At 37.4% G+C, this 25186-nt stretch overlaps 1 protein-coding gene across 1 annotated transcript in view; it reads left to right on the top strand.

Annotated features, from left to right (window-relative positions):
- LOC123693675 (nesprin-1-like) overlaps positions 1 to 25186 on the top strand; it is a 143640-nt gene that overhangs the window by 89877 nt on the left and 28577 nt on the right. The window contains exons 32-40 of the mRNA XM_045638869.1: positions 395 to 1187; positions 1267 to 1425; positions 1512 to 1724; positions 1906 to 2181; positions 2713 to 11694; positions 12962 to 13072; positions 14934 to 15116; positions 15257 to 24838; positions 24921 to 25121. Coding sequence (XP_045494825.1) covers positions 395 to 1187; positions 1267 to 1425; positions 1512 to 1724; positions 1906 to 2181; positions 2713 to 11694; positions 12962 to 13072; positions 14934 to 15116; positions 15257 to 24838; positions 24921 to 25121 — 20500 coding nt within the window. The remainder of the gene's footprint in view (positions 1 to 394; positions 1188 to 1266; positions 1426 to 1511; positions 1725 to 1905; positions 2182 to 2712; positions 11695 to 12961; positions 13073 to 14933; positions 15117 to 15256; positions 24839 to 24920; positions 25122 to 25186) is intronic.

The raw sequence follows: 25186 nt of genomic DNA, 5'->3' as shown, positions 1-25186 counted from the left end.
GCGCAATGGATTTATCAGTTCACTTGTCGAGCACCGCGCAAGGTCGGCCGCGTAACGTCGGCACGTTAGAGCCATATGCCGGCGCAAAACGTAAACATTGGTGCAGCGAAAATTTCAGCTGATGTCATTAGATCGCGTAAAATAAAATTAGACGCGGCAGTCGAATGTATAACTCGGTTCATTGAGCGACGGGCGAGCATAGCGAGCGGATCGCCGCTAGCCGCTGCCACGAACGAATAGGTACGGTGCAGCCGGCGCGACCTTGCGGCGTCACACCGCGTCACGCCGCGCCGACGAATTATTTTCGTCGACTTTTGGCAGCTCTTCCACATTAGTTAGAAACTCCGCGGACGCTCTATACGTGCATATTTAACGCTGCTATTTTTCTTTTCAGATTACGACAGACTCTTGCGGCGAGACTCGCAGAGATAGACGAAATTGTTTCCGAATTCGATCGCGTGTCCGAGAACATAGAGAAACTCAGACAACAGATCGAAGTCTACATCGCTAAAGTCGGGACCTTCTACGTGTACGGGGAGGACGACGCGGACGGTGTGCGCGATTTGGCCAAACAAGTTTCCGATCTAGTCGATAAGACAAAGACGTTCACGGAAGACAGTCGTAAAAGATACGGAGGCTCGGCGCCGGCTGACGTCGCGCAGGAATTGTCAGCTTTAGAATTATCAGCAGAAGCTTTAGCCGCCGCCATGGAGGAGAAGGAAAGGGAATGGAAGCGCGCGCGGACAGCGCGTACCGAATACGCAACGGACGTTGAGAGCGTGCAAGCGTGGGTGCGCGCCGCAGAGCTCACCGCCAGGGAGCGCACGCTTCCTCCGGAACCTTACAAAGAACGTCTCGTGGCGACCAGATCTGAAATTCCAAGTATCGCCGACCGCATGGAACGATTGACGCGCAATGCGCGCGCTATCGTTGAAGGAAGCAGGGACGCCGGCGAACGGCAGTTAATACAATCGACTGTTACGGCACTATCGGAACAGTTCAGCGCTGTGTGCAGTGAACTCGAGGCGCGCCAAGCGGCCGTCGAGGACGCTTGCGATGCGGTGGCCCGGTTCCTTGCTTTACTGGAGAAGGTCCTACTTTGGGTGGAAACACAGCGTGCTTTCCTAGCGCGGCCGTTGCCTTTGGCCGACTTGCAGGAGGCGCAGCAAAAACAGACTGAATATGGGGTAAAATAATAAAAGGATAATAATGACGTTATTAATTTTTCAGAATTTCAATTACTAATACAGATTATTTATTTTTCAGAATGCCCTTAAGAGTTGCAAGCAACAGGCTAAAAATTTAGCAGACATGGCCAAAGAAATTGAAGCGATCGAACGCGTCACGAGTCCAGGAGATTTACCTTCTAGACTGGAGGCGGCCGAGAATGCGACAGTCGATGTAGAAAAGAAATTGGCTAAGACTGTGTGTTATTTTCTATATTCGAGAACATACAACCGGGCAATAGTTTGCGGCTTACTATAAATTTTTTGTTTATTTTTATTTTGCAGAACGGTCTCTTACAAGAATTAGCAGAGGAATGGGAGAGATGCGAGAAGAAATTGAAGGATGTCGGTCATTGGATCGAGGCCACTACGAGAACTCTAGAAGCTCCACAAACCGTGAAAAAGCCTCTCAGAGACAGGCTCGCTCACAGAGAGAAACTCATCAATGACATATCAACGCAAAAGACGAAAATTACATACGCAGTCGAGAAACTCAACGTGAGTGATCATCGAGTATCGGGTCGTAGTCGCTTTTTTCTGGTGATGGTTTCCGTCCTTCAACTTTGTCGTCGCTATAGTTTGGTTGTCGGGTCACTGTTTCATTTCGAATTTTTTGGCTACTGTGGCACTTTTGTTTATTTTGTCCAGCCGGGTCAATATGCCGTTCATCTGCCCGCAGGTACACTTCGGGCCGGAGGGCGTGGCGTCGCAGAACCGCTCGCCGAAGGGCGTGCAAGTTGCGGCGCGCGAGCTGGGCTCGGCTCTAGACGCGCTCAGTGCCCGCACCAGTGCGCAGGCTGCGCAGCTGGGCGCGGCGCTGGCGCAGGTGGAGGCGTACTGCGCCGACATCGTGCGCCTGCGCGCGCAGCTGCTCGACGCCGAGCAGCGCCTGCGTCACGCGGCGCAGCCCAACTACAGCCCGCGGGACCCCGACACGAAGCTGAGACACCAACAGGTAAGAACCTCTCTTTGCCCGCATCACGCCGTACATCCAGTAGGTGGCTAGCGATCGTTCTAGTTTTGTTTATCGAGTCGCGAGGCTCCGATCGGACGAAGCTTGTGTGGCACAGATAGTTATACACCTGTATATTACCACCGATCACGCAATTCATGTATTTTTTTTGTTGTCTCTCCCTCCCGCACCTTTACTAACTCGTCTGCCGATGTCCTCTGATAGGAATGTCGAGACAAAGTAAAATCGCTCCAAAGTAAAATTCAAGCGAGAAACGAACGCATCAAGCTGATAGTGCAGCGCGGCGGGCCGGACGCCGACCCGCTCGGGGACGCTTAGACGCGCCCGAAAATTTTAGCTTTAAGTCGATTTCTAGTGACATATTCCTATAATTATAACTGTAAATTCACACACGATTGAATGCGAAATATAAACGATCGATATCGCAGCCACCGTCTTTCTTTTCACGCTCCCTTTCACCGTTAGCCCGTCGAAACCCATGTTAAATCTTGTATGTCCGTACTTGCGTATCAGGAGGTCACGCGGCGTATCGAAGAGCTGACTCGGTGCGTCTACGAGTTGGACCCGTTCTACGAGGGCGAGGAGGACCCGGCGGCCACGCTAGCCGTGCTCGTGTCGAGCGGCGCCCGCGCGCGCGCCGCCCGCCGCCCGCGCTCCCCCCTCCGCCGCGCGCCCCCCGCACCACCCGCCCCGCAAGCCCCGCCCAACGCCTGGCTGCAGCCCGGCGCCACCTACGCCGAGATAGTGAAGGGCCAGAGCTCGCGCTCCAGCTCGCTGCACTCGCGCCAGCCCAGCGCGCACGGCACGCACAGAATGCCAAGCCCCGGCGCGAGCCCGCCCCGCAGTGATAGTGTAGTGAGACAGTTCTCACCGGTCCCCAGTGACGGGGTGGATTACAGTGAAACCGTACAGTGTCATGTCAGTGAAAGTGTTATGTATTCCGGTGACGACGATCGTTACGATACGGTATTGGAGACACCGAGTTATATTGAGACGCCTGAGATAGAAATAGTGGACGTAGTCCCCCAGGACTATCAGCAGCCTACTCAAATAGAGAAAGAGGCGGAGTCCGTTAGGACGCCGACGATCGTAGAATTGGAACCGCCGGTAGATCGAGCTCGATCGATCAGCCCCGGAGGCAAATATAGATCTCAAGATCTATCTTATGCGGAAATATTGGCTCTCGGTCTGAAGAAGCAGGCTACGACGCAGTCGATTACGTCTCTACCGAAACCCCAAGTTGCGCAGGTGGAAATGGTAAAAGAAGTTATCATAGAGGTTGAGAAGGCTCCTCAAGCCCCTGTGGAATATAAAGTCCCGTCCAGAGAATCCTCTAAGTATAGATCGGAAAGACGCGAGAGACCTTCACAGCGCAGTCGGTCTAGAGATATGCCTCGACAACGAAGAGCACCAGAAAAAAGACCGACTAAATCACATGACGTACAGACTCTAAAGAAAAAGAAAATGTCTAGAAAAGTTATTGAAGTACAAGAATTTGAAGAGACGCCTGAAACTGTTAATCCCGAACCGATCGTTTCAGAAAGAATACCTCAAATTCATCACAAAATTATAGAGAATGTAAAAAGTGAAGAGATAGTAAAATCAGATACAAATACCAATATTTCAGAGACCACCAACAAAAGCGATTATGAGGACTCGGAAATTGCCGTGGAGACTACTCATAAGAAATATAAAAAGAAACCGAAACCTAAAAAGTCTAAAGATAGTGAAGATGAAATTGAAAAGGCGTTAAAAGAAATAGAAAATTCTTCCAAACAGAGAAAGAAGAAAACTAAAAATATACATGAAGTTCCAACAGACACTGTTGATATAACTGTTACAAAAGTAGATCCACCAGAAAAGAAAAAACCGTCTAAACAGATAAAATCTGAGGTGATGAAAGCAGAAGATATTGATAGAGATACTGAAAAAGAAATTTTCAAAACCCAAGCAAAATTAGACAATAAATGTCAGATAATGAAAGAAAAAACTATTTCACAAACCCTAATAGAATCTGAAAGTAAGAAATATGTTGAAACTTCGACTGAATATAAAGCTGAACCGACATTAAACCCGTTAGAACCTGAAGAGTTAAAAACAAAAAAGAAAAAGAAATCCAAGAAAAGTAAATCTACCACTGAGAACGATATAAAAGATGAATCATCACAGATAACCAAATCTGATGATAAATTAGTTGAAAAAATTGAGTTGCTTGACAAAGACCCAAAAATTATTGTTAAAGACGCTGTTAAAGAAAGTCTTATTACAATGGATTGGAATGCATTAATGGAAGAGGAAGATAATATACCAGAGTCATCATTGAGTATAGATACAGAAAAATTACATACTCTAAAGGAAATACATGAACAAGTAGCAACAGAAGTAGATATACTTCCAGAAAAAGAATGTCAAGTTCAAGATACAAAAGAGATAGATAATAAGGAAATTATTCTTGAACTTTATGAATCTTCTATTGTATCTGATGTAGAAAGTACACCCCAAATGACGGAGGAAAAAGATTTCCATGTTGGCAAGATTCAAAATACGAAATCTGACAAAAATATAGAGAAATTTGCAGTTTCAGATTCTCTATTGATACCCGAAAATATTACTCCTAAAGAAGAAAAAAAAGAGAAAATAGAATTAAGGTCATCGTCGCTTACTAAGGAGCAAAACGTCACTACTAAGCCTGAAGAAACAATCTCGGTTGTAGAAACAACAAATATAAATGTGGAAACAACAAGTAAAAATATTAAAGAATCGAAGTTGGAAATGGTCCAAAATATAAATGAGGAAGAATTAATTTCTGTTAATATAGAAGGTGAACAAAATAACAATGATAAATTTTTCTCAACTGAGCCTTTGAAGGAAATTGCCGATGTTGTTCAAGAAGTAACTACATATGAACCTCAAGAAGTCGATACACATACTATATATCTCATAACACACGAAGAGAAGAAATTGCCGCCAATCAGAACACTCAAGGTGTATAGTAAAGACGTTTCTAATGACAAAATACAAACACCTGATAATGAAATTAATATTAAAATTGAACAAAAAGAAGAAGAACAGCAAACATCCGTTATTAAAGACGTAATAAAAGAAACTATTGACCAAAAAGAAAACATTGAAATGTCAATCAAATCTGTCGCTGACCAATCACAAACAATTGAAAATGAGAATTTACAAGTTGATGATACATTCTTAGATAAATCTCCAGAAATGGAAACTGAAAATATAACTGAAGTACACACAAGATATTCTTCAAATTCTAATGAATCTGAGAGTATTTTAAATAATACCAAGCTCGTTTATGATTCTGAGGAGGTACTTGAACAAGCAATTTTCGGATCAGTTCAAGAACGAAAAAAACATCAGCCTGAAAAGATTATTACGATTCCGTATAAGGAATTAGTGGATGAAGTTAAAACTTATTCGGTTGATCTAGATTATGAACAACTGGATTATAATTATTACGAACTAAAGAAAAAGGAATTAGATAGCCTACAAAACAATAATGAAATTAGTAATATTGTGGAAAACATACAACCAAAAGAAGCTGACACAATATTAGAAGGAGAAAAAATATTAGATCAGATAAAAATCAGTGAAAATCATTCCGAAACTACACATTTGGTTGAGAAAAAGTCGGAAAAGAAAACAAATTTACCTGAAACTAATATAGTTGATGATAATGTATGTTCCAGTACAATATTAAATAAGCAAGAGCACGTTATGTTGGAAAGTCCTAATTACAGTTATCAGGAAAATGCAGATTCTGAAAAACTTTTAGGAGTTATAAACAGTTCTAAGAAAGAACAAGTAAAACAAATTCCATTAGAATCATCCATGGAGCCAGATGAAACACATTTCATAGACGATAAAAAGATAAAATCAAATCAAAAATCTGACAAACATCCGGAAACATTATGCAAAATTATTGACGATGAAGATATAAACATTAAACATCTCATTGAAGATATTCCAAGACAAAGCTACCATGATATCAAAGATTCTGAAAAACTTTACGCTTTGACCTTAGTAAAATCATTAAAAGATTTCGAAATATCAAAGAATGATGATATTGTAATAGATAAAACTGGAGATTTAATTTACACTTCTTCAGAATTGATACAAGGAGATCAGGGATCGCAGGCAGAGACACCCAATGATAAATTCACGACCGAAAAAATTATTAAAGATTATATTCTTGACAGCAACGCAACTTATAACTATCAAGATATCAAACGAGGTGAAGAACTTCTTGCAATTAAGTCTTCTAGAGAAAATAGTGTAGAACCTTTAGAATTGAAAAATCAAGCAGACTTGCTTGATGCTGATAATCAGGTTATTGATGTTGATTCAGCAATCAATTCTAATGAAAATGTACTCGATCAAGAGAAAAGCGTGGGTGTTAAAGATGATGAAAGAACCAAAACAATTATGTATGAAATTCCTCGATTTATGTATAGCGATTTAAATGATGCAGAAAAACTGTTAGCCTCTTGTTCGACAGTCATAGAAAAAACAATTTTGACGGACGGACACATTCCATCGGCTGATAAGTCTGATGACAACAAGGTTATTGTTGAAAATATCCCATCAGCCGCTAAGCCTGATAACAAGGCGGTTATAGGTGAAAATATCCCATCGGCTGATCAGACTGATGAAAAGACGGTCATTGCTGAAAATATTCCATTGACCGATAAGCCTGATGACAAGACGGTCATTGTTGAGAATATCCCATCGGCAGATAAGCCTGATGACAAGAAGGTTATTGTTGAAAATATATCATCGGCTGATAAGATTGATGAAAAGACGGTCATTGTTGAGAATATCCCATCGGTAGATAAGCCTGATGACAAGAAGGTTATTGTTGAAAATATACCATCGGCTGATAAGCCTGATGACAAGACGGTCATTGTTGAGAATATCCCATCGGCAGATAAGCCTGATGACAAGAAGGTTAAAGTTGAAAATATACCATCGGCTGATAAGATTGATGAAAAGACGGTCATTGTTGAAAATATAACATCGGCAGATAAGCCTGATGACAAGACGGTCACTGTTAAAAATATCCCATCGGCAGATAAGATCGATGACAAGAAGGTTATTGCTGAAAATATACCATCAGCCGATAAGCCTAATGACAAGACGGTCATTGTTGAGAATATCCCATCAGCAGATAAGATTGATGAAAATGCGGTCATTGTTGAAAATATAACATCGGCCGATAAGCCTGATGACAAGATGGTCATTGTTGAAAATATCCCATCTGTTAAAACTGTCCCACCGGCTGATAAGCCTGATGACAAGACGGTTATAGGTGAAAATGTTTCTTCGGCTGGTAAGGTTGATGACAAGACGGTTATGGGTGAAAATATCCCTTCAGCTGCTAAACCAGATGACAAGACGGAAAAGTCTAATGAAAAATTAACTCCCAAAAATATACAAGTTCATGACGATCGTGATAATAATAGCAAGACTATGCATATCAAAGAAAATACAGATGTTTCTAACAAGCGTACGATTGTTGATGATGTACCTAGATTTAATTATTACGAAATAAAAGATGCTGAATCAAAATTAGCTTCTATATCTACACCTAAGACAACTCAATCAGATATTCCTGAAGGAACACTTGATTCAGTCGATGAATCCCAATCAAAAGATATTCAATTTAATGAAAATGTAGTTAGTATTGTATCTACTCTTGAAGAAAACAAAACTTTCGAAAAAGAATTCATACGTGAGGAATGTGACAATACGTTTGAAGCTAAACAAAATGAGGGAGAAAAGTATAACGTTGAAGATTCGCGCATTACAGATGCTCCATTGGAATTATCTTTAGATACCGCTACACAAATTGATGTCAAGCAGGATACCATGGATAATTTTAGAGATATATCTACTATGAATGAAGCTGAAGGTTCTGATGGGTCTCTTGTAAACATGGTATTCGGTAAATTAGATACAATAAAAGTATCTACCACATTACCGCAAACCTATGATAATTCTTTCGTTGAAGATGTTAAACCTGATACGGTCATGAGTGAAGTTGACAACGGTGAATTTATTATTGTAGATTTGGTAACAAGCGTTGATAATAGCACTAATGAACTCAATGACACTGAAACAAATTCTGTCGAAAACCAAGAATTTGAGCATCTGAATGTGCTTGAAACTAGTTCAATAGAATTGGTTGAAAATGCCATAAAATTAATCGATGACACAATTGAGGATGTAACGATTATACCAGCTCCACAAAACTTAAATGAAGACGTGACTGAACCCGATCAAAATTCTCAATTCGATGAAAGTACAAATATTAAAGAAGATGAAAAATCAACAAACGTTATAAGCACTGAAACCTATACAACTACGGTTGAAAGTCAAATTCCAGAAGATAATAAAATAACTTTAGATATTGAAGAAGACTTCGAAATAATCACTACACAATCAGAAGATTTTGACACGGAGAAAGAGTTTTCTGAGCCTATTCCTATCTCGGCGGATATTAAAGATCACCTAGTTAAATCAATAAAACCTGATCAATCTAAGTCCACCGATACGCATGAAACTATACGTAGGGATGAAATAAGTACGGTTTGTTCAAATATTGAAAATATCGATGTAGTTGATAGTAAATCAAAAACTGACGCGACTCGACATGAAAAGTCACCTATACATAGTTTGCATGATCTCTTGCCTGAAATTGACTCTATCCCAGAATTTAAGCCATCCTATCCCAATACCTTCTTCTCTAATCTGTCAGCTGACGCGCCAGAATTTACTCCATCATATATGTACCAAGCTGTCCAAAAAGAAACGCAACCCATACCAACCATGCATACTGACAATATACCTTTAACAAATAAAAATGATTCAATCCCTAAGTTTTCCCACAATACCGAGGAAAATAAAACACCATCATATTCATCTATCCTAGGCCATAAAAAGAAAAAGGTAGAAACGCAGATAGTAACCAAAGAAAAAATCGAGAAAGAAAAAGATAGTGCTAGTATGCCAAAATATAATAAAAACACTGAACCAATAACACAAGAAAAAATTGAAGAAAAACATAAAGTGGAGAGAAAGGAAACTACACCGATAGTTGAAAATATCCCTAAACTAACTGAGGAAACATTTACATCAACAACTAACATTCAAGAAAATATATGGATTAAAATGATGGATGATAATAAATCGTATGCGGAAGTCGTGGCAGAAGGATTATTACCCATTGAAAAACATGTAGATCAACCTGTGATTTGTGAAAGTATAAAACCGGAATCTGAACAAGAAGTAGAAAGTACAAATTTACGAGAAAATACAGCAGAGAGCCCTGATATAGAACCGGCTAACTCTTGGGCCAAAATAGTTGCTACTAATTGCCCTGTACCTGATCCAGCACTTAAAACAGAGATGTTTGAATCTGAACGTAATATTCACCACAAAGCTCCTATTATCTTAGTCGACGAGACTGATTCCGATCATAAAACACAGAAAGAAATCGATTCTGAAGGATTTATTACTGTTGAGAGAAGCAGAAGATCGCGTTCCCGATCAAGGGAAGTTCGATCAACTTCAGTATCCAAAGCACATCAAACAACTGCTCGAGATAAATCTGAAAACAGATTTGATGCACTTATAGATTCTCTTAAAAATGATGAGGAAGAATCTGTTCGCAGTGTACCTTCTGAAGAAGAAAAAGAGTCCACACCAAAAGTGAGAAAAGGACGTAGTTCTAAACCAAAAGAAAAAGCACCGCAACACAAAGTAGAAAAGAATGAAGATAAGGAAATAAAACAGAAAAAGGAACGTATCACGAAATCAACTGAAACTATTCAAACTGAATATGTCACCCCTATTCAATCAGAAGACGTTGAAAGTAAGAAAAAGTCTAAGAAAAAGAAGAAGAACAAGAAAAGTGCTACTGAACTGCATGAGACAATAGAGAAAGATGTCACCACTATGGACAGCCCTACGGAAACCTTGAAAGAACCAGTTAATGTAATTGATATTCACAAATCACCTCTTTCAACACCAGAATCCATTCAAACTCCTGTAAAGGACAGATTTTATTCCGATGCTCAATACTGGAAAATGGATGCCAATATAATTGATGATTTAAGTAATTTAACTGAAACAATCACTGTTGATTTAAGCTCTGATCAAGAGATTAAAATTCAAACAAATTCTGATAGTGTAGAAGAAAATATATTAACAGAAACTCAACCAATTGTGGTTGTTCAAACTGATAACATTACCACGAAGAAAGATGTGGAACCAGAATCAAATTATCAAGATATTAAAAAAGATGAACAGAAAATAATTTCCAAAGAATTAAATGAACCACCAAAGAACACATATCAAGATCTTAAAACAATCGACAAAATGTCTGAAGAACAGTCTCTTGAGTATAAAATGGCCGATTTACAAAGAGAAATCGAGGAAATGTTATTACCTGAAAATGATTGCTCTGTAATCAGTGATATTACACCTAAAGAGTTAGCGGATACGAATGAATCACTTGATGAACAAGATGAAATAACTGAAAATATTACACCTTCCCTTGCGTCACCAGAACCTGAAGATTTCCAGCATCATGCTGAAATTAGCCGTAAAAAATCATTAGAAAGAGACACGTTGCAAAAGGAAAAATCGCCACAACAAATTAACGTTCAATCAACATCAAACGTAGAGACACCGATAACAAACACTTTTAAATCTCTTCAAAAACAGGACTCGAATGAAGGCATACTCACAAAGAAAACAGACCTCTATATTGAGACATCGAATTCCGTGCATGAAACTACTAACCGTGATTCTCTTACTAATACAATTGCTAATTTAAAACTCGATAATTTCTGGCTAGAGAAAAGTCATATAGATGACGCAGAAAAACGTATTATACAAAATAATTCTAAAGTAGGGATCGAAGAAATAAACATTGCGCCCGAAAAAGAAACTGTACCTCAGATCGAAAGTATAAAGTTAGATGATAACTCGGAACTAATATCATTTGAACAAAATCTTTATAATGAGCGTTCGTTTTGGACCGACAAACACATATATCATGACGCCGAATGTAATTATTTCGTACAAAAACAAAACAAAATTAAAACTCCTGATACAGTAATCGAAACCGACGTTAATGATAAAAAGGATAAGGATCGCGATCCCGGTAGTGGGTCTGGCCATTCTTCTGACGCAGAAGATAAAGACCGATATGGATCTTGTGGCTCTCCATTCGATTCGAATTACATTTCGATGGATCTTCCCGGCGGTATTTGTAGTTGGAAAGATCAAACGTCTTACTTAAGTACCGAAACCCCAACCGACTCTCTGTTGGGAGTAGGGAGTGAAGACGTATCCCAAATAGGTATCGACACCACAGAGGATGCACTAACAACCCCTACCCTAGAACCAGACGCCCAACCCGAACCCCTACAGGAGCTGCCCGCCGAGGAAGAAACCCGGATGACGACCAAGGTGACTGATCTACAGTCGTATTGTACAATTTTCAATTTTATTTTTTATGTTTGGCATGATACTACCACAAAAATATTAATTTCACGCATAGCAAAGAATCTGTACAATAATTTGTCATATGCCGATCGTCTTGTAGAGCCAAATTTTGGCAATCGTTGTAAGCTTTTCTAGTCTACGCATTTACATAATTGTTACATTGTGTGCAATAAAATAACTCTAGTCATGTCTAGTCAATTAACGATTTATTACCTTTCTTGCATTAATAAATAAAATGAGTGTATCGATTCTTGTTTTATTTTATTAGGTAATTCTGTATTATTCAAGAAACCCCAAAAATTCGATTTTGCCATTCAAATTTGATTTTACAAGACGAACGTCAGTGTTGACGCTTTTTTTATTTTTATAGATGCTTTAGTTTGGGCTTAAAATTGTGATTAGTAGAAGTAATAAAGGATTATTTATCAAAATCCTTATGAAATGAACCAAAAACAAAGCAGATCTGCTTGTAACTTTCTGATAAACTATGTTCTCAAAACATCATAGTAAGGTACATATCTTTATATTTCAAACAGTGTTTAATTAAATTTGAATGAGTTTCTTTTTTATTTTCTGTTAAAGTGTGCAGTATTGTACTCTTTATCTTTCGTTGGTGCTTGCAAACACCACACCGCAGATAACTCACTATTAATCGGCTTTCGTTACTTTTATTACCTATATATTAAGAAAATTCAATTATTTTCCAAATTTTAATGAATTAAAGCGAACTATATATTGGTCTCAGTGACTGAACAATACAATACAGCACACTTTTTGTTTTAAGCCTGAATTTTGATGTTTAACGGAATGAAACTCGCGTGAAATCGCATGTCATGCCAATAATAAAATAATGTTGTTTTCGTTGTCTCGATGTTGTGTGTAAGTTTGTGACAATCTGTGACCGATATCATTATTTAAATGTAAATATTTTCATATGAAAATATTGTTAACATCGCTCACAGTTTGTGGAATTCGTCTGCTTGGTCCTTCGACGTGGATTAAACATTGCCAAAATTTTAATAATAATTAGTGCATACTCATGCATGAAAATCCCTTTTAGTGCGGTTATAATCCGTTTTAGAGACACATTTGAGCCTCTTTACGTTCGCATCCATTCAGTGTAAACATTAATTTGCCCTGCACATTATCTTGGCATCTATTTTGGCATGCGCTAATCCCACGTCACCGTACCGTTGCATCGAGTGTGGCTAATATAGAGTTGTGTTCTCAGGATGAGTTATCTAACGATATTGAAACACTGCTTGAAGAAGTGAAGATCGTTCAGGCTAATCTATCGGATCTTCCGAATGAAAGTCTGGACGCTATGGAACAGGGTCTTAAGGTAAGGTTTGCCTTATATCATAATTTTTTTATTCAAGTAAAATTCCCAAACGTATAATCCTTTCCAAATGTTGACGTAACTCATTATATTTTAAAATAGGACGAGCGTATCATTCGTAAAACTCGCTCGCACGCCCTATTCTCATGCCAGCTATTTCAGTCTTGAAACGAAATGTTGCTTTCAATTCTGAATTAACTATACCTATGATGTCATCACGAAAATTCTCATCAATTTGTGATACATGGATACATGGTAATAATATCAACGAAAATGACCAATGCATTTTTATACATCAGACTTTCGTAAAAATATTTTTCGAATATTCATAATCTAATAGTTTTCGCGTCCTTTACTATTCTGTTATATTCTCGTACACTATGTATGAGCTTTAAAGCCATTAGGTTTGATTTATGTTTCCCGTTGTTTATATTAGATGGTTTGGCATCTTGATGGATCATTTTAACTCTTGACTTGCTTTATATAAAACCGATTACCGGTGTTTCATAAACGATCATTTAATATCATTATTATGAAATGTAATACCATCGCTTTGTGAGTTACTTTAGTGACCATACGCAATCATGGAGCCTCTATCTAAACAAAACTAGAATTCATGGTTATTACGTCAGATACGTAAATATCGTATACAGCATCATCGACGGATATACAATTGTATTCATTTCCTATTATAATGATTTCATCTATTATTACAAGTGAAATGTCCCTGAATTTTATGTAGTTTATTTATTGATGTGACATCAAATATGTACCTTAAGTAGTTTCCGTCTCAAATTATTTTACGATTTCTTTCAGATATGTTAGTTCTGTAGATCTAGCGACATAATTAAATTATTAAAAAGGATAAAGTATATCTGATAGATCTGATAGATCGTCTCTTAAAGTAAGGTCACAAATAGATAGAACTACACGTTATTACGTGACTGTTCCAACATTGAAAAATGAAACTAATTTAGCTGTAGAATCCAACCATGTTTATAATTATGACCTTCAAATTTATATGATCTTGATTAATGAATCACAGTGCTTTATCAGCGTTGACAAATGTTTACCTCGTGTCATCAACTCGTTGCGAATTAGCAATGTTGTCGCAGGCTGCATTATTCCCTGTTGGATGATGTCATGTACCTACATAACAATTACGACACTGCGTTAATAATATTCGAGTTTTGTTTGGCACAAACCAGTAGGGCATTAGTTCGCGAAACTCTGAAGAGACGCGAGTGAATCGAAACCGAATGTCGAAACGAATCGAAGTTTTAATCGATCTTATGCGAAATATTGATGGAAGTTTGTGAGTTTTATCGTTTTGTTTTTGTGAATATTTGGTGTGAAGGTATCTCTTTAAAAATAATGTGTCGTGAAACTTATTGTTTTATGATTTTATTCATAATGAATCTAAATTAATTTATTTTTATTAGCCACAAGAAATAATTAAATTTTTAATCCGTCTTTAATAATGAAATTGTACATGATTTTATTTAATAAGTTTTCTATTAGAACTTTTCGGTAAGGCTCTTGATAATTTTTAAGGCTTCTTATTTAAAATGTATAAAACTTCATTTAAAACAATCCAAATAATTACTTCCGATAAGCGTATAAAATAAAACAATATTCACAGAATTAATGCGGTCATCGTTAGTCATAATACCTAAGCAAATAAAGTATGAAAAACGTAGACATTGTAAACATTATCATGAGATGTATCTTGCTTGATAATTCAATGTTTGTCACAAACACAAAAAAAGGGTTCTACATTCAATTCATAGTATACTATCCTTCCTATCCTAGTATACTCTGAGCTTAAACAATAAAATAATATGGAACTACTAAACATTTTCAGGAGGGAATATCGATTCTAGTCAAGTGTCAAGAAGCGGCCGATATTTTAGAACAGAAAGTCATGGAATTCCGCCAAGAGGCAGAAGTACAAACTTTATTAAAGGATCTCATTGTTATGAAAGCTAGGATTGCTAAGTTGCTGGTTCAAGCCCGCCAGGGTCTGGTCACCATCCAGGTAAGAAAGGTAACTTGTATTTTTTTATTATGTTTTGTTTTTTTGGTTTACTATTTTTATTAAATATTTGTATATTTCAACTAATTATTTTTTTAATATTCATTCATTCATGGTAAACTATCATTCAACAATTTATCTTTGTATTTCAGGACGCTAAAAAGGAATTAGAAAGGCAAAACGAAGAAGTAGAAGAACAAAAACAGAAGATAAGTAAATTAGATGCTTGGCTCGAAACTATTAACGAAGAGCTAAAGGAGTCCACCCAACAATCTGAAATATTAACGGAGGAAACTATTTTACGTTACATTGAAATATATGAACGTTATATTAGAGAATATGAAGAATATGAAATAATTTTAAAGTCTATTTGTATCATAATTCGTGATGATTCTAGTCAAATGAAAGAGAAATTAAATATTACGAAAAATACATTAGAGAAAACAAGAAAACTAGTCATTAATGAGATAGAAAGGTTAAGAGACATATTGATGCATATTAGAAGTGTACATGATGTTATTGAAGAGGATATATCTCAAACGGATAGGACAATTGACTCAACTTCAATGCCAGAAGAAGTTGTTTCACCACGTGAAGTTGATGTAGAATCAAAATTAGACAAACAACCAATTACAGAGGAACCTTTCGTACAAGAAAGCCATATTACACAAGTTGAAACTGAAATTAAAGAACCTACACCATCTAAAATCAAAGAAACTGAAACAATTGAAACACAAACTGGACAAAGTTTAATGTCAGATAAACCTTCTGTTACTGATAAATCTGTTATATGTCAACCTGACCCGATATCAACACATGACGTTTCTATAACATGTGAACCACCAAAAGATATTGAGGTTCAAACAAGTGAACCGAAATCAGAAGAAAAAGAAATGCTTGAAAATATTCACATCAGAAAAACTATATCTGAAGGTCATGAAACTATTGAAATTGCAAGTAAACCAGTTTATAGAGAATATACCACGAATGAACAATCTCTTGTTGTGGGCGCTGATTATAAAGATTCTGATTTACATAAAGACACGAACCTAAATATAACCCATAGTTTGCCCCAATCGTTTGAAACAGTTATGGTAGAACCTGATGAGACTACAACAGAAGTCGTTGTCGATGCTGATGGTACCAAGAGAATAATTGTGAAGAAGGTCAGGAAAACTCTTGTAACTCGACAACAGATCATTCACAATAAGGAACAGAGATCACAAATACTTTCGAGTGATGCTGTTCCACAAGAACAAACTTTCTCACAAATAACTATGAGAGGTGATAAAGGGTCTACTACTACTACTTTAGGCGATGGCGGAGTGCAAACTATACAATATCAAACATACGGAGGTGAAATTGTATCTGGCTTGCCCGGTGGAGAAGTCACAATTCAAGAATTCACATCTAAACCAGATATGTTAATATCGTTAGAACAAGGTTTTAAGCCCGATGATATACTGCAAATCGCTGAAGGTGAAATCAAACCGCATATACAGACATCTTCATCTAGCGTCACAGCCGTTGTTCAACAAGTGACTAAACGAATAGTAAAGACGCGTCGTCGTATTATTCGGAGAGTTGTAATTATTGATGGTAAAGAACATGTGACAGAGGAGGTAATCGATGAACCAGACAATGTTGAAATAACTGAAGAAGAAATACCTAGAGTTTCCATCAGCGTTAAGGATGGATCTTATGTACAAGTAGAAGAGCCGGATGATAAAGGCGACGATGATATAGAAAAACGTTCAGATTCACGTGACAAACAATTACCTCGTGAATCACCACAACGCGACCAAAATGACCAAGAACAGTCTAAACCAGTCATTACTGAACCTTCAGAAGAAAATGACGACGAAAAACAACAGCCCATCGATGAAAAGTCGGAACTCGAACACTTGGTCAAAGAATTTATCCAAAAAGAAAGTATGTCTGATTCACCTCAAGCAAATATCGAAACAACTACAAGAGAAACAATTCAATTGTTTGAAGAGAAACCCACGGTGCAGACTGATAATAATCAACTAGCTACGGAACAAATACACCAAATTAGTGGATACTCTGACTCTACTATGCAATTATCTTCCGTAAATGTGTCTACTGTGGTACAAAAAGTAACGAGAAAAATAACAAGAACAAGAAAACGTATTATAAAACATATTAAAATTATTGATGGAAAGGAGCATGTTACTGAAGAAGTAATTGAGGAACCCGATGATGTAGAAATAATCGAAGAGGAACCAAAAATTAGTCATTCTCTACAGGAACAAGGCGTAAAAACTAAACGCATAAGAATAGTGAGGCATGTGCAGATTATTGACGGTAAAGAACATGTATCCGAACAAGTTATAGAAGACTCAGGTGATGAATACGAACCAACTTCAACGATAACCACCGATATTAATGCGCATATAATACCGTCTCAAATTCCCCAAGAACATGAATATTTGCAAGGTGATGTTGAGAACACAGGTATCGTGACTTTGCCTCTAGAAGAGCCCATTTATGATAATAGGACTCAAACAATTGACTCGTCAAAAACATTAATTGAAAGTGAAACGCATGGCTCTCTTCAAGATGCGAAAAAAGTTCCTGAAAACTTTGAAGCAAGTGATGCGTTAATTACTCGAGATAAAGAACAAAAACCAAAAGCACCTACAGGTATCGTAGTGGAAACCTCTCCCGATACACATATTATAGATATCACAAAACGTTTGCTAGGAAGTGAAAGTGACCACACTGCACTCAGCAAAGGAGCTTCAACAACGGGGGAAAGAAAGCCATTAATGAAAAGTGCAAATGACAATGAAGTTTCTCGTGAAACTAATGTAGAAATACCCTTAAAATCCGTAGAGCCAAATATTACTAAAGCAGTTGAATTCACTGAAACACCCGATGTTACTGAAAAGAGTCAAGATGACGTTGAAGTTATCACTAAAGGTATCCACGTTGAAAATAATGTAACAACACGTGAGAGCAAAGCAGAACCTGGTGTTATAGAATTACAAACAGCTGGTGCAAACGTAGACAACATACCTATTGTAAAAGATGATAAACCTAAAGAAAAAGATCAAATTGTAGATATCAAGAAAGCAAAAGATGAGATAACAAAGGTTGAAGAAATTGTATCTATGAAACAACCAAAAGATGACATCAAAAAAGGAGAGGAAAAAATATGTGTCGCTAAACCAGAAAAAGTGGATAAAAAAACGAAAAAACAAGACAAAGACACAGAAAAACTCAAACACGATTCTATAAAATCAGAGAAGAATGTAGATATCGAGCAACCAAAAGGTGAATTTAAAGAAACAAAAACAATTGAAGACATTAAGAAAATTGATGATTTATCCAAAAAATTAGGGACAAAAGTGGGAGTTAAAAAACAAGATGAGAACAAAGAAACAATTCCGGCTCCCCTTCAACCTAAATCCAATGAAGTTGATTTAAAAGTTACGAAGAAAGATTTAGAAATCTATGAGAAACCAAAGGAAGAAAACATTTCACCTAAGTTGGACACCGAATGGAAACACAAAGTAACGGAAGAATACACTATGCAAAAAGAACCTACAAATGTCGTTGAATTATATGACAATCAACCCACTGTAGAAATTATTGAACAAGAACAGCCACAAATAGTTATGAAGAGAAAGATAATCATAAAACGTGTACAAATTATAGATGGAAAAGAGTATGTAACGGAAGAAGTTATTGAAAAACCAGAAGATCAATTGACACTTGAAAATAATCCTTCAGTAGTTCATGTTTTACAAAAAGAAGGACTTAAGACAAAACGTATAAGAATCATACGACATGTAGAAATTATTGACGGGAAAGAGCATGTAACAGAAAAAGTAATTGAAGACGACGGTGATGAATACATTCCCGATTCAACAATAACTACTCAAATTGATGTATCCATGTCGAAACCAACAGACGCCGAAAAAGATATGGCGAAATCTATAACTACTCAAGAAGTAACGACAAGCGTTACTGAAGAAATACCAAAGGTCGTTGAACTTGGCCATCAAAATATTATTGATATGACACGAAGTTTGATAGAGAGTGAAAGCGTGATACCCAAGTTATCAGTTCAAGATATAAAAGCTCCCGAAGAAACATCAATTCAAACTACTTCAATAGCAGCTGCAGCAACCTTGAAGGACGATAAGATCAATGTAAATAATGAGAAATTACGTGTGGTGGAATCGCAGGAAGACAAAACTTTACCCGAACTAGTACAAATTCCTGAAATTATAGAAAAAACTGAAGAGGAAAAGTTGAGCAGCAGTGACGTCGATGGTAAGGCTAAAGATCTAAACGACGAACCACAACAGAATCGTTTCATACAAATGGATGTAAATAGACAATTTATCACTGAAGAATCAAATAACCAGCTTCGTGAAGGTAAAAATAACCTAAAACAAGATGATTTGTTGCCTGAGACCTTAGATATTATATCTCCAATACACGATAAACCAACAAAATCAGATGATATTGTAACAGAAAAAGAGATTGATAAGTCCTTAACTATTTCAACTGATAAGTCTGTTGAAAATGTGCCAACTAAATTAACAGAAGTAGTTGATACAAAAACGTCAAAGTTAGATTCGACAAGTGCAGACAAAATACAACAACATCCATCACAATTCATCGAAGCAGTGGGTGAAGAAACAATGACGATAAAACGAGATGAAAATATTATGGACAATGCAAATAAAAAAGATGATATAACCTTACAAACAGATAACGACCCTTCACCTGTCTCATCTTCTACAGAAGTTCAAAAAATTAAATTAGAATCTTTACCTTCCCCCATGCCAATAGACGTTGAAACACCTAAGGTAGAAAATATTATTTCTGAAACTGATTTGAACCAAAAACCGGAAAGCCCAAGGGTTTCGTATATTGCTCAATTTGAAGAAAATTATGAAAAAGACTCACCAGAAGCGCAATTGTTAACAACATCTGTTGCGTCTTCACCCATGCCAAAGGACATTGTACAAAATGTTTGCATGTTTATTGATGCAGAACGTCAAAATGTTCATGTTGATATCCCTCAGCCCGATATTTTGGTTGAAAAATTGACCCAAACTGATAAAATGTTGGCAGAACCAACAAAATCTACAGAAAATATTGATATTTCTATGTCTATTACAAAATCGAAAATATCTACGGATACTGACCCTAAAATGGAATTGAATGTATCCTTTGATAAGACGAAATCTGGAGAAACACATGTAGTGAAAAAAGATATTCAAGTTGATCTACCTAGTGAGGTTAAAATTACTAAAGATGGTCCTGTGAGTACTAAAGATGTTGCAGGTGTAAATAAGGAGGAACAGATAAAAGAAGAAGTTGATAAAGAAGATAAAAAACGAAGGCGGAGGAGGAAACATAAACGGCCTACTAGTGAAAGTGAATCTCTTGATACTGAGACTCACACTGAAACTGATAAAAGTATTATTGACACAGAAAGTTCGTCTTTAAGTCATTATGTTGAATTGCCAGCCTCAACGCCTATTGATTCTCCTAAGCCTTCTAATGATTTGATAGAATCTCAAATAGGAGACACACAAGTTGAACCAGATTCATCTTTAGAGTCTCAAACTAAAAAATCAGTTAATGAAATAGGATACGAACCTGAAGATACATCTTTGGACGCAAATGTGACCGCGGATTCTAAGAAAAAACAAAAGAAACGTAAATCTCATAGAATTAGCGAAGAAACTTTGTATCCGAAACAGACATCAACGGAAGATGAAACAACCGTTACCTCACCCGTTGAAGTCATAGAACCTATAATCGAAAAGAAAGTAAAAGGTAAGAAAGGCAAGAAACGGCTGCCTGAGCCTGTTGTTGTAGCAGAATCTCCAGTAACACAAGAATCTCCCTTAACCGGTCAAGAAATTACAACAATATCACCCAAGGAAGAGTCATACCATACAATAAGTGAAACTTCTGATATTAGTACTGTTAAAATTGTTGAAGAATGTGTTGGTTTGAGCCCAGAATCAGTGAAAGAAGATATTACAACCACTGTTACATACCCAGTACCGGTGTTTGAAGAAGTACCTACTCAAGAATATTCTGTGCAAACATCACCAAGAGATGAGCCAAGGTTGGAAACAATTCAAAAACCAGAAATGGCTGACACAGTGCTACAAACGTCTCCGACTCCTGTATCTGAAGTGATTGTACAAACAACACCCACCGAAGATAAAGAAGTAGATACTCAGACTAACGAAAGTATGGCACAAAATGTAGATTTCTCTGACATTCATGTACAAACAAGTAGAACAGAAACTCCAGAATTAAAAATTCAACTGGAAGCTACAACTCAAGTTCTTCCAAGAGACATTTCAATACCAGATGAAAAATCATCACAAACATCACCAATTGAGCCAAGTGTTGAATCATCGAAAAAAGAAACAGATACCCGAGAAATACAAACTTCCCCAACCCCACAGGTACAGTCTGATGAGAAATCTACTGAAATTAATATAGAAACAACTGATTCTACTATTCAAACTGTAAAACAAGATATCGTTGATCAGGAGACTAGCACTACGCCAGTGGAAAAAGTAGAACTTTCTGATATAAGTATTCAAACACCTGAAGTTCCAATGATCAGTACATTTACTCAATCCGAACTTACTCAACAGTTGGATATTGTGATGCCTGTCAGCAAAGAAGAAAAGTCTACAATATCCGATCAAATTGACGTGAAAAATACATCCCAACAAACTTCTCCTAGAACTGAAAATGAACCCGTCATCGAAATTTCTAAGAATGAAGTGGTCACTGTCGACGCTGTGCAACAAACTACTCCACGTGAAGAAGAAACACTATCATCACCAATACCTCCTTTAGAACTCGAGAAGACAGAAAGTCTCATAACTGTAGAAATAGGTCAGCAAACAACACCAAGAGTAACTGAACCAATACCTGAAACTACAAGGGATGGTGACAAACGTGTCGTAACAATTGACTCCACTCAGCAAACTTCACCTAGAGTATATTCAGAGGATTCAATTTCCACATCCACGGATGAGCCCTATGAGGTTCATTTAAGAGCACAGATTTCAATTCCTCAAGCCACAAACGATTTCCTTGATAGTGAGCGTGAAATAGCAGAGCACTCACTTACAATTTTGGGCGATAAACATAAACAAAGAAAGAGGAAACCGAAGAGAAAAGCAGAATCGCCGCTAAAATCCCCTGAAAGTTTGTCTGATCCTATTAATGCAGAATTGGCGTTGTCAGTTACGCCGACGAGTGATGATTTATCTAGCAAAGACAGTTATTCTACAGATGAAGGCATCGCCCAAATCCGACCTTCAACAGTGCCAGCCAGTCAGGAATCTCTAGTTGCACAGTCCCGACCCACTTACTCAGATGTAGTTCAGAGATCCAAATCTAAATCACCATCACCTAGTAAGACTTTGCATGAACCAAAGTCGGAAAAAGCAAGATTACTGGAGAGTCTTGAAAAACGTACACAGGCTACATATGAACCTCAAAAGAATTCACAGGATTCCATGAGTGTAGCTCTTATTGAAGCTTCTGTGGAAAAATCATATGATCATGTGGTCAATTCTAAATTAGAGGAAGTTAAAAACGCAATTGAAAATAAAGATCCCAATAAAGTAGAAAAAAATGTTATCGTTATAATTGAAACCATATCCATTTGGTTAGAAGAAATACAATACAAAATACATGGAGCTATTTCTTCGGGGTCAAAAGTAATTGATGAAGCTCAAAGAGTAAAAGATTTAGAACAACATGTACAACATCTTAAAGAAATAATATACGTAACAGAAGTTCATGAAGAAATTGTCACTTTAATTGAAACCTTAACACGCCAAATGAACGCAGTAAGTCATTTAAGCAATGAAAGTATGACAAAGGTCAAACAAAGTGAGGAAGAGTGGCTGAAATTCTTAGAAGATGTAGAATTATTGACCCAATCTGTTGGTAGAATGAAAGCGAAATTAGAAGAATTAATTGTTCTAGAAATGCCCACAACTCAAAAATTGGATGGATTAGATCAAATGGAAACAGATAACGTTGATAATTTAAATAATGTTAGGAAAATGTTTAAAACATACCGTACATTACTCGAAACGCATCCGAAAATAGAATGTCCGTCAGAATTATATAGATGCGATGAAGATACGAAACATATTGAAAACACCATCAATATTGAACGGGATCGTCTCCTACAACTAACTTCATTAGCTGAAGAGTATGAGCAAACATTGCAAGATTTCGGCCAAATTACTGACGTTGCGGAAGCTTTACTGGATGGTAAAATAATTGTATCCAACTTAGATCACCTTCATGAAGAGATACAAAAACACAGGAAATTCTTCGTAAATCTTAGTCATTGTAGAGCCATCCTTGAATCTTTAGAAGATAATTTGGATAATGAGACAAGAGCTAAATACGCATCTTTGCATCATTCACTTCATGACAGGGCAACTACGATCATAGATAGAGCGGCAGGTAGAGCTCAACAAATGACACTAGCCGCTTCGAGATGGAGTGTACTCGATCAAGGAATGAAAGAAGAACTTCAATGGTTACGAGTAGCAGAACAGAGAATTCCTGATCTCACTAACGTAACATCGATGGATCACGAACAATATATCAATCTGTATCAATCAATCAGCCTTGATGTTTCTCACCATTACGCAAAAATGTTGCGTCTACTATCTATCACTGAAGGTCTTCAAAACTTAATTGTTTGCCCTGGACTAGAATCTGAATGTTCTGTAGCTCTTGAAACATTGTTAAAACTGCAAGAAAATATCGACTTTTGGTTGATAAGGATTACCGATTTCAAGGAAAATTGGTTAACATATGACCATTTGATTAACAGGATTGAAGGATGGATTAATTTAGCAAATAGAGAGATGGAACATATAACGCCAGAAAATATTACAACAACAAGTAACCTTCGACGTTTCTGGGAACTAAAAGCACAACATGAAGTACATAACAACCTTAAAAATGAATGCAGTATCCAATTCGAAAAAGCATTAGAAATATTACCCATATCAGATGAAATGGTGCAACGTCAGTTCTTCTCTAAAGTTGAAGATAAATGGCGTGACTTATCGAATAGAATTAACAACATTCACACATCAGCCATTCAAAATATTTCGGACCGTGATGTTACATCGGGTGAAAAACTTAATATTCTGGAAGATGAAATAAGAGAACTCCGTGGAGCGCTAGAGGGACTCAAAGGTGTCATTAAAAGTGAAGATGAACTGAATCTTTACATTGAAAGGCTTCAAGTAATGACAAGACGCATCGACCGCATACAAAATGAGCTCGGTCGGCTGAGCCTTTTACCAACTGCAGAATCGGAACGTTTAGGCGCTCTTCTATCGCAGTCAGGAATATTGGATGATCAAATAGCTGAAGAATTAGAAAGGAGTATGTTACTTAAAGAGAAAATTGTACAAGTGCAAGCCGGCATCGCTCGCGTTCAAAAGGGACAACGGCGTGCTCGATTAGCTTTGGAAGAATGTGAGGCAGCAGAACGATTGGGCAGTGATGTCGTCGAGAGAGCGACAGAAAACTGTGACAAGTTGTTAGAAGATCTGGCAGGACAATGGAAAGACATTCTCGCATTGAGACAAGCGCTGCATACACTGCCCATAAGTCTTCGTATTTGTGTGTCACCCACAAGTATAGAGAAGGACATTTCTGCATTACAGGTAAGCTTTTCAACATATACACTCGTATGTTACGTATTCATTTTGATTGAATACTTGATCCTAATGAACTTTTACTTTATAGGAGACTCATGCGGAATTGGAAGCTGCTTGCAATGATCTCAGCGTTCGACTCAGGAACAAGCTGCAGCTGTGGAGGCGGTTTGAAAGGCAGCTGGAGCTTGTCCAAGGCGCGGTGCGAGAGGCCGACTATATGGTCGAGCTGCTCACTGTCCAAGGACAAGTCGATTACGATCGCTTACTGAAAGCAACTGAGAGATTAGAGGTAAGTTTGTAACAATATATTTGCTATTTTAGCGGAATTCGTGTTCTTTTTTTCTCATCGTCAAT

The sequence above is a fragment of the Colias croceus genome, chromosome 8, assembly GCF_905220415.1.
Source record: "Colias croceus chromosome 8, ilColCroc2.1".
In the NCBI taxonomy this organism is placed as follows: Eukaryota; Metazoa; Arthropoda; class Insecta; order Lepidoptera; family Pieridae; genus Colias; species Colias croceus.
Note: the sequence above shows the minus strand (reverse complement) of the source record. Positions and strands in the feature narration are given on the sequence as shown.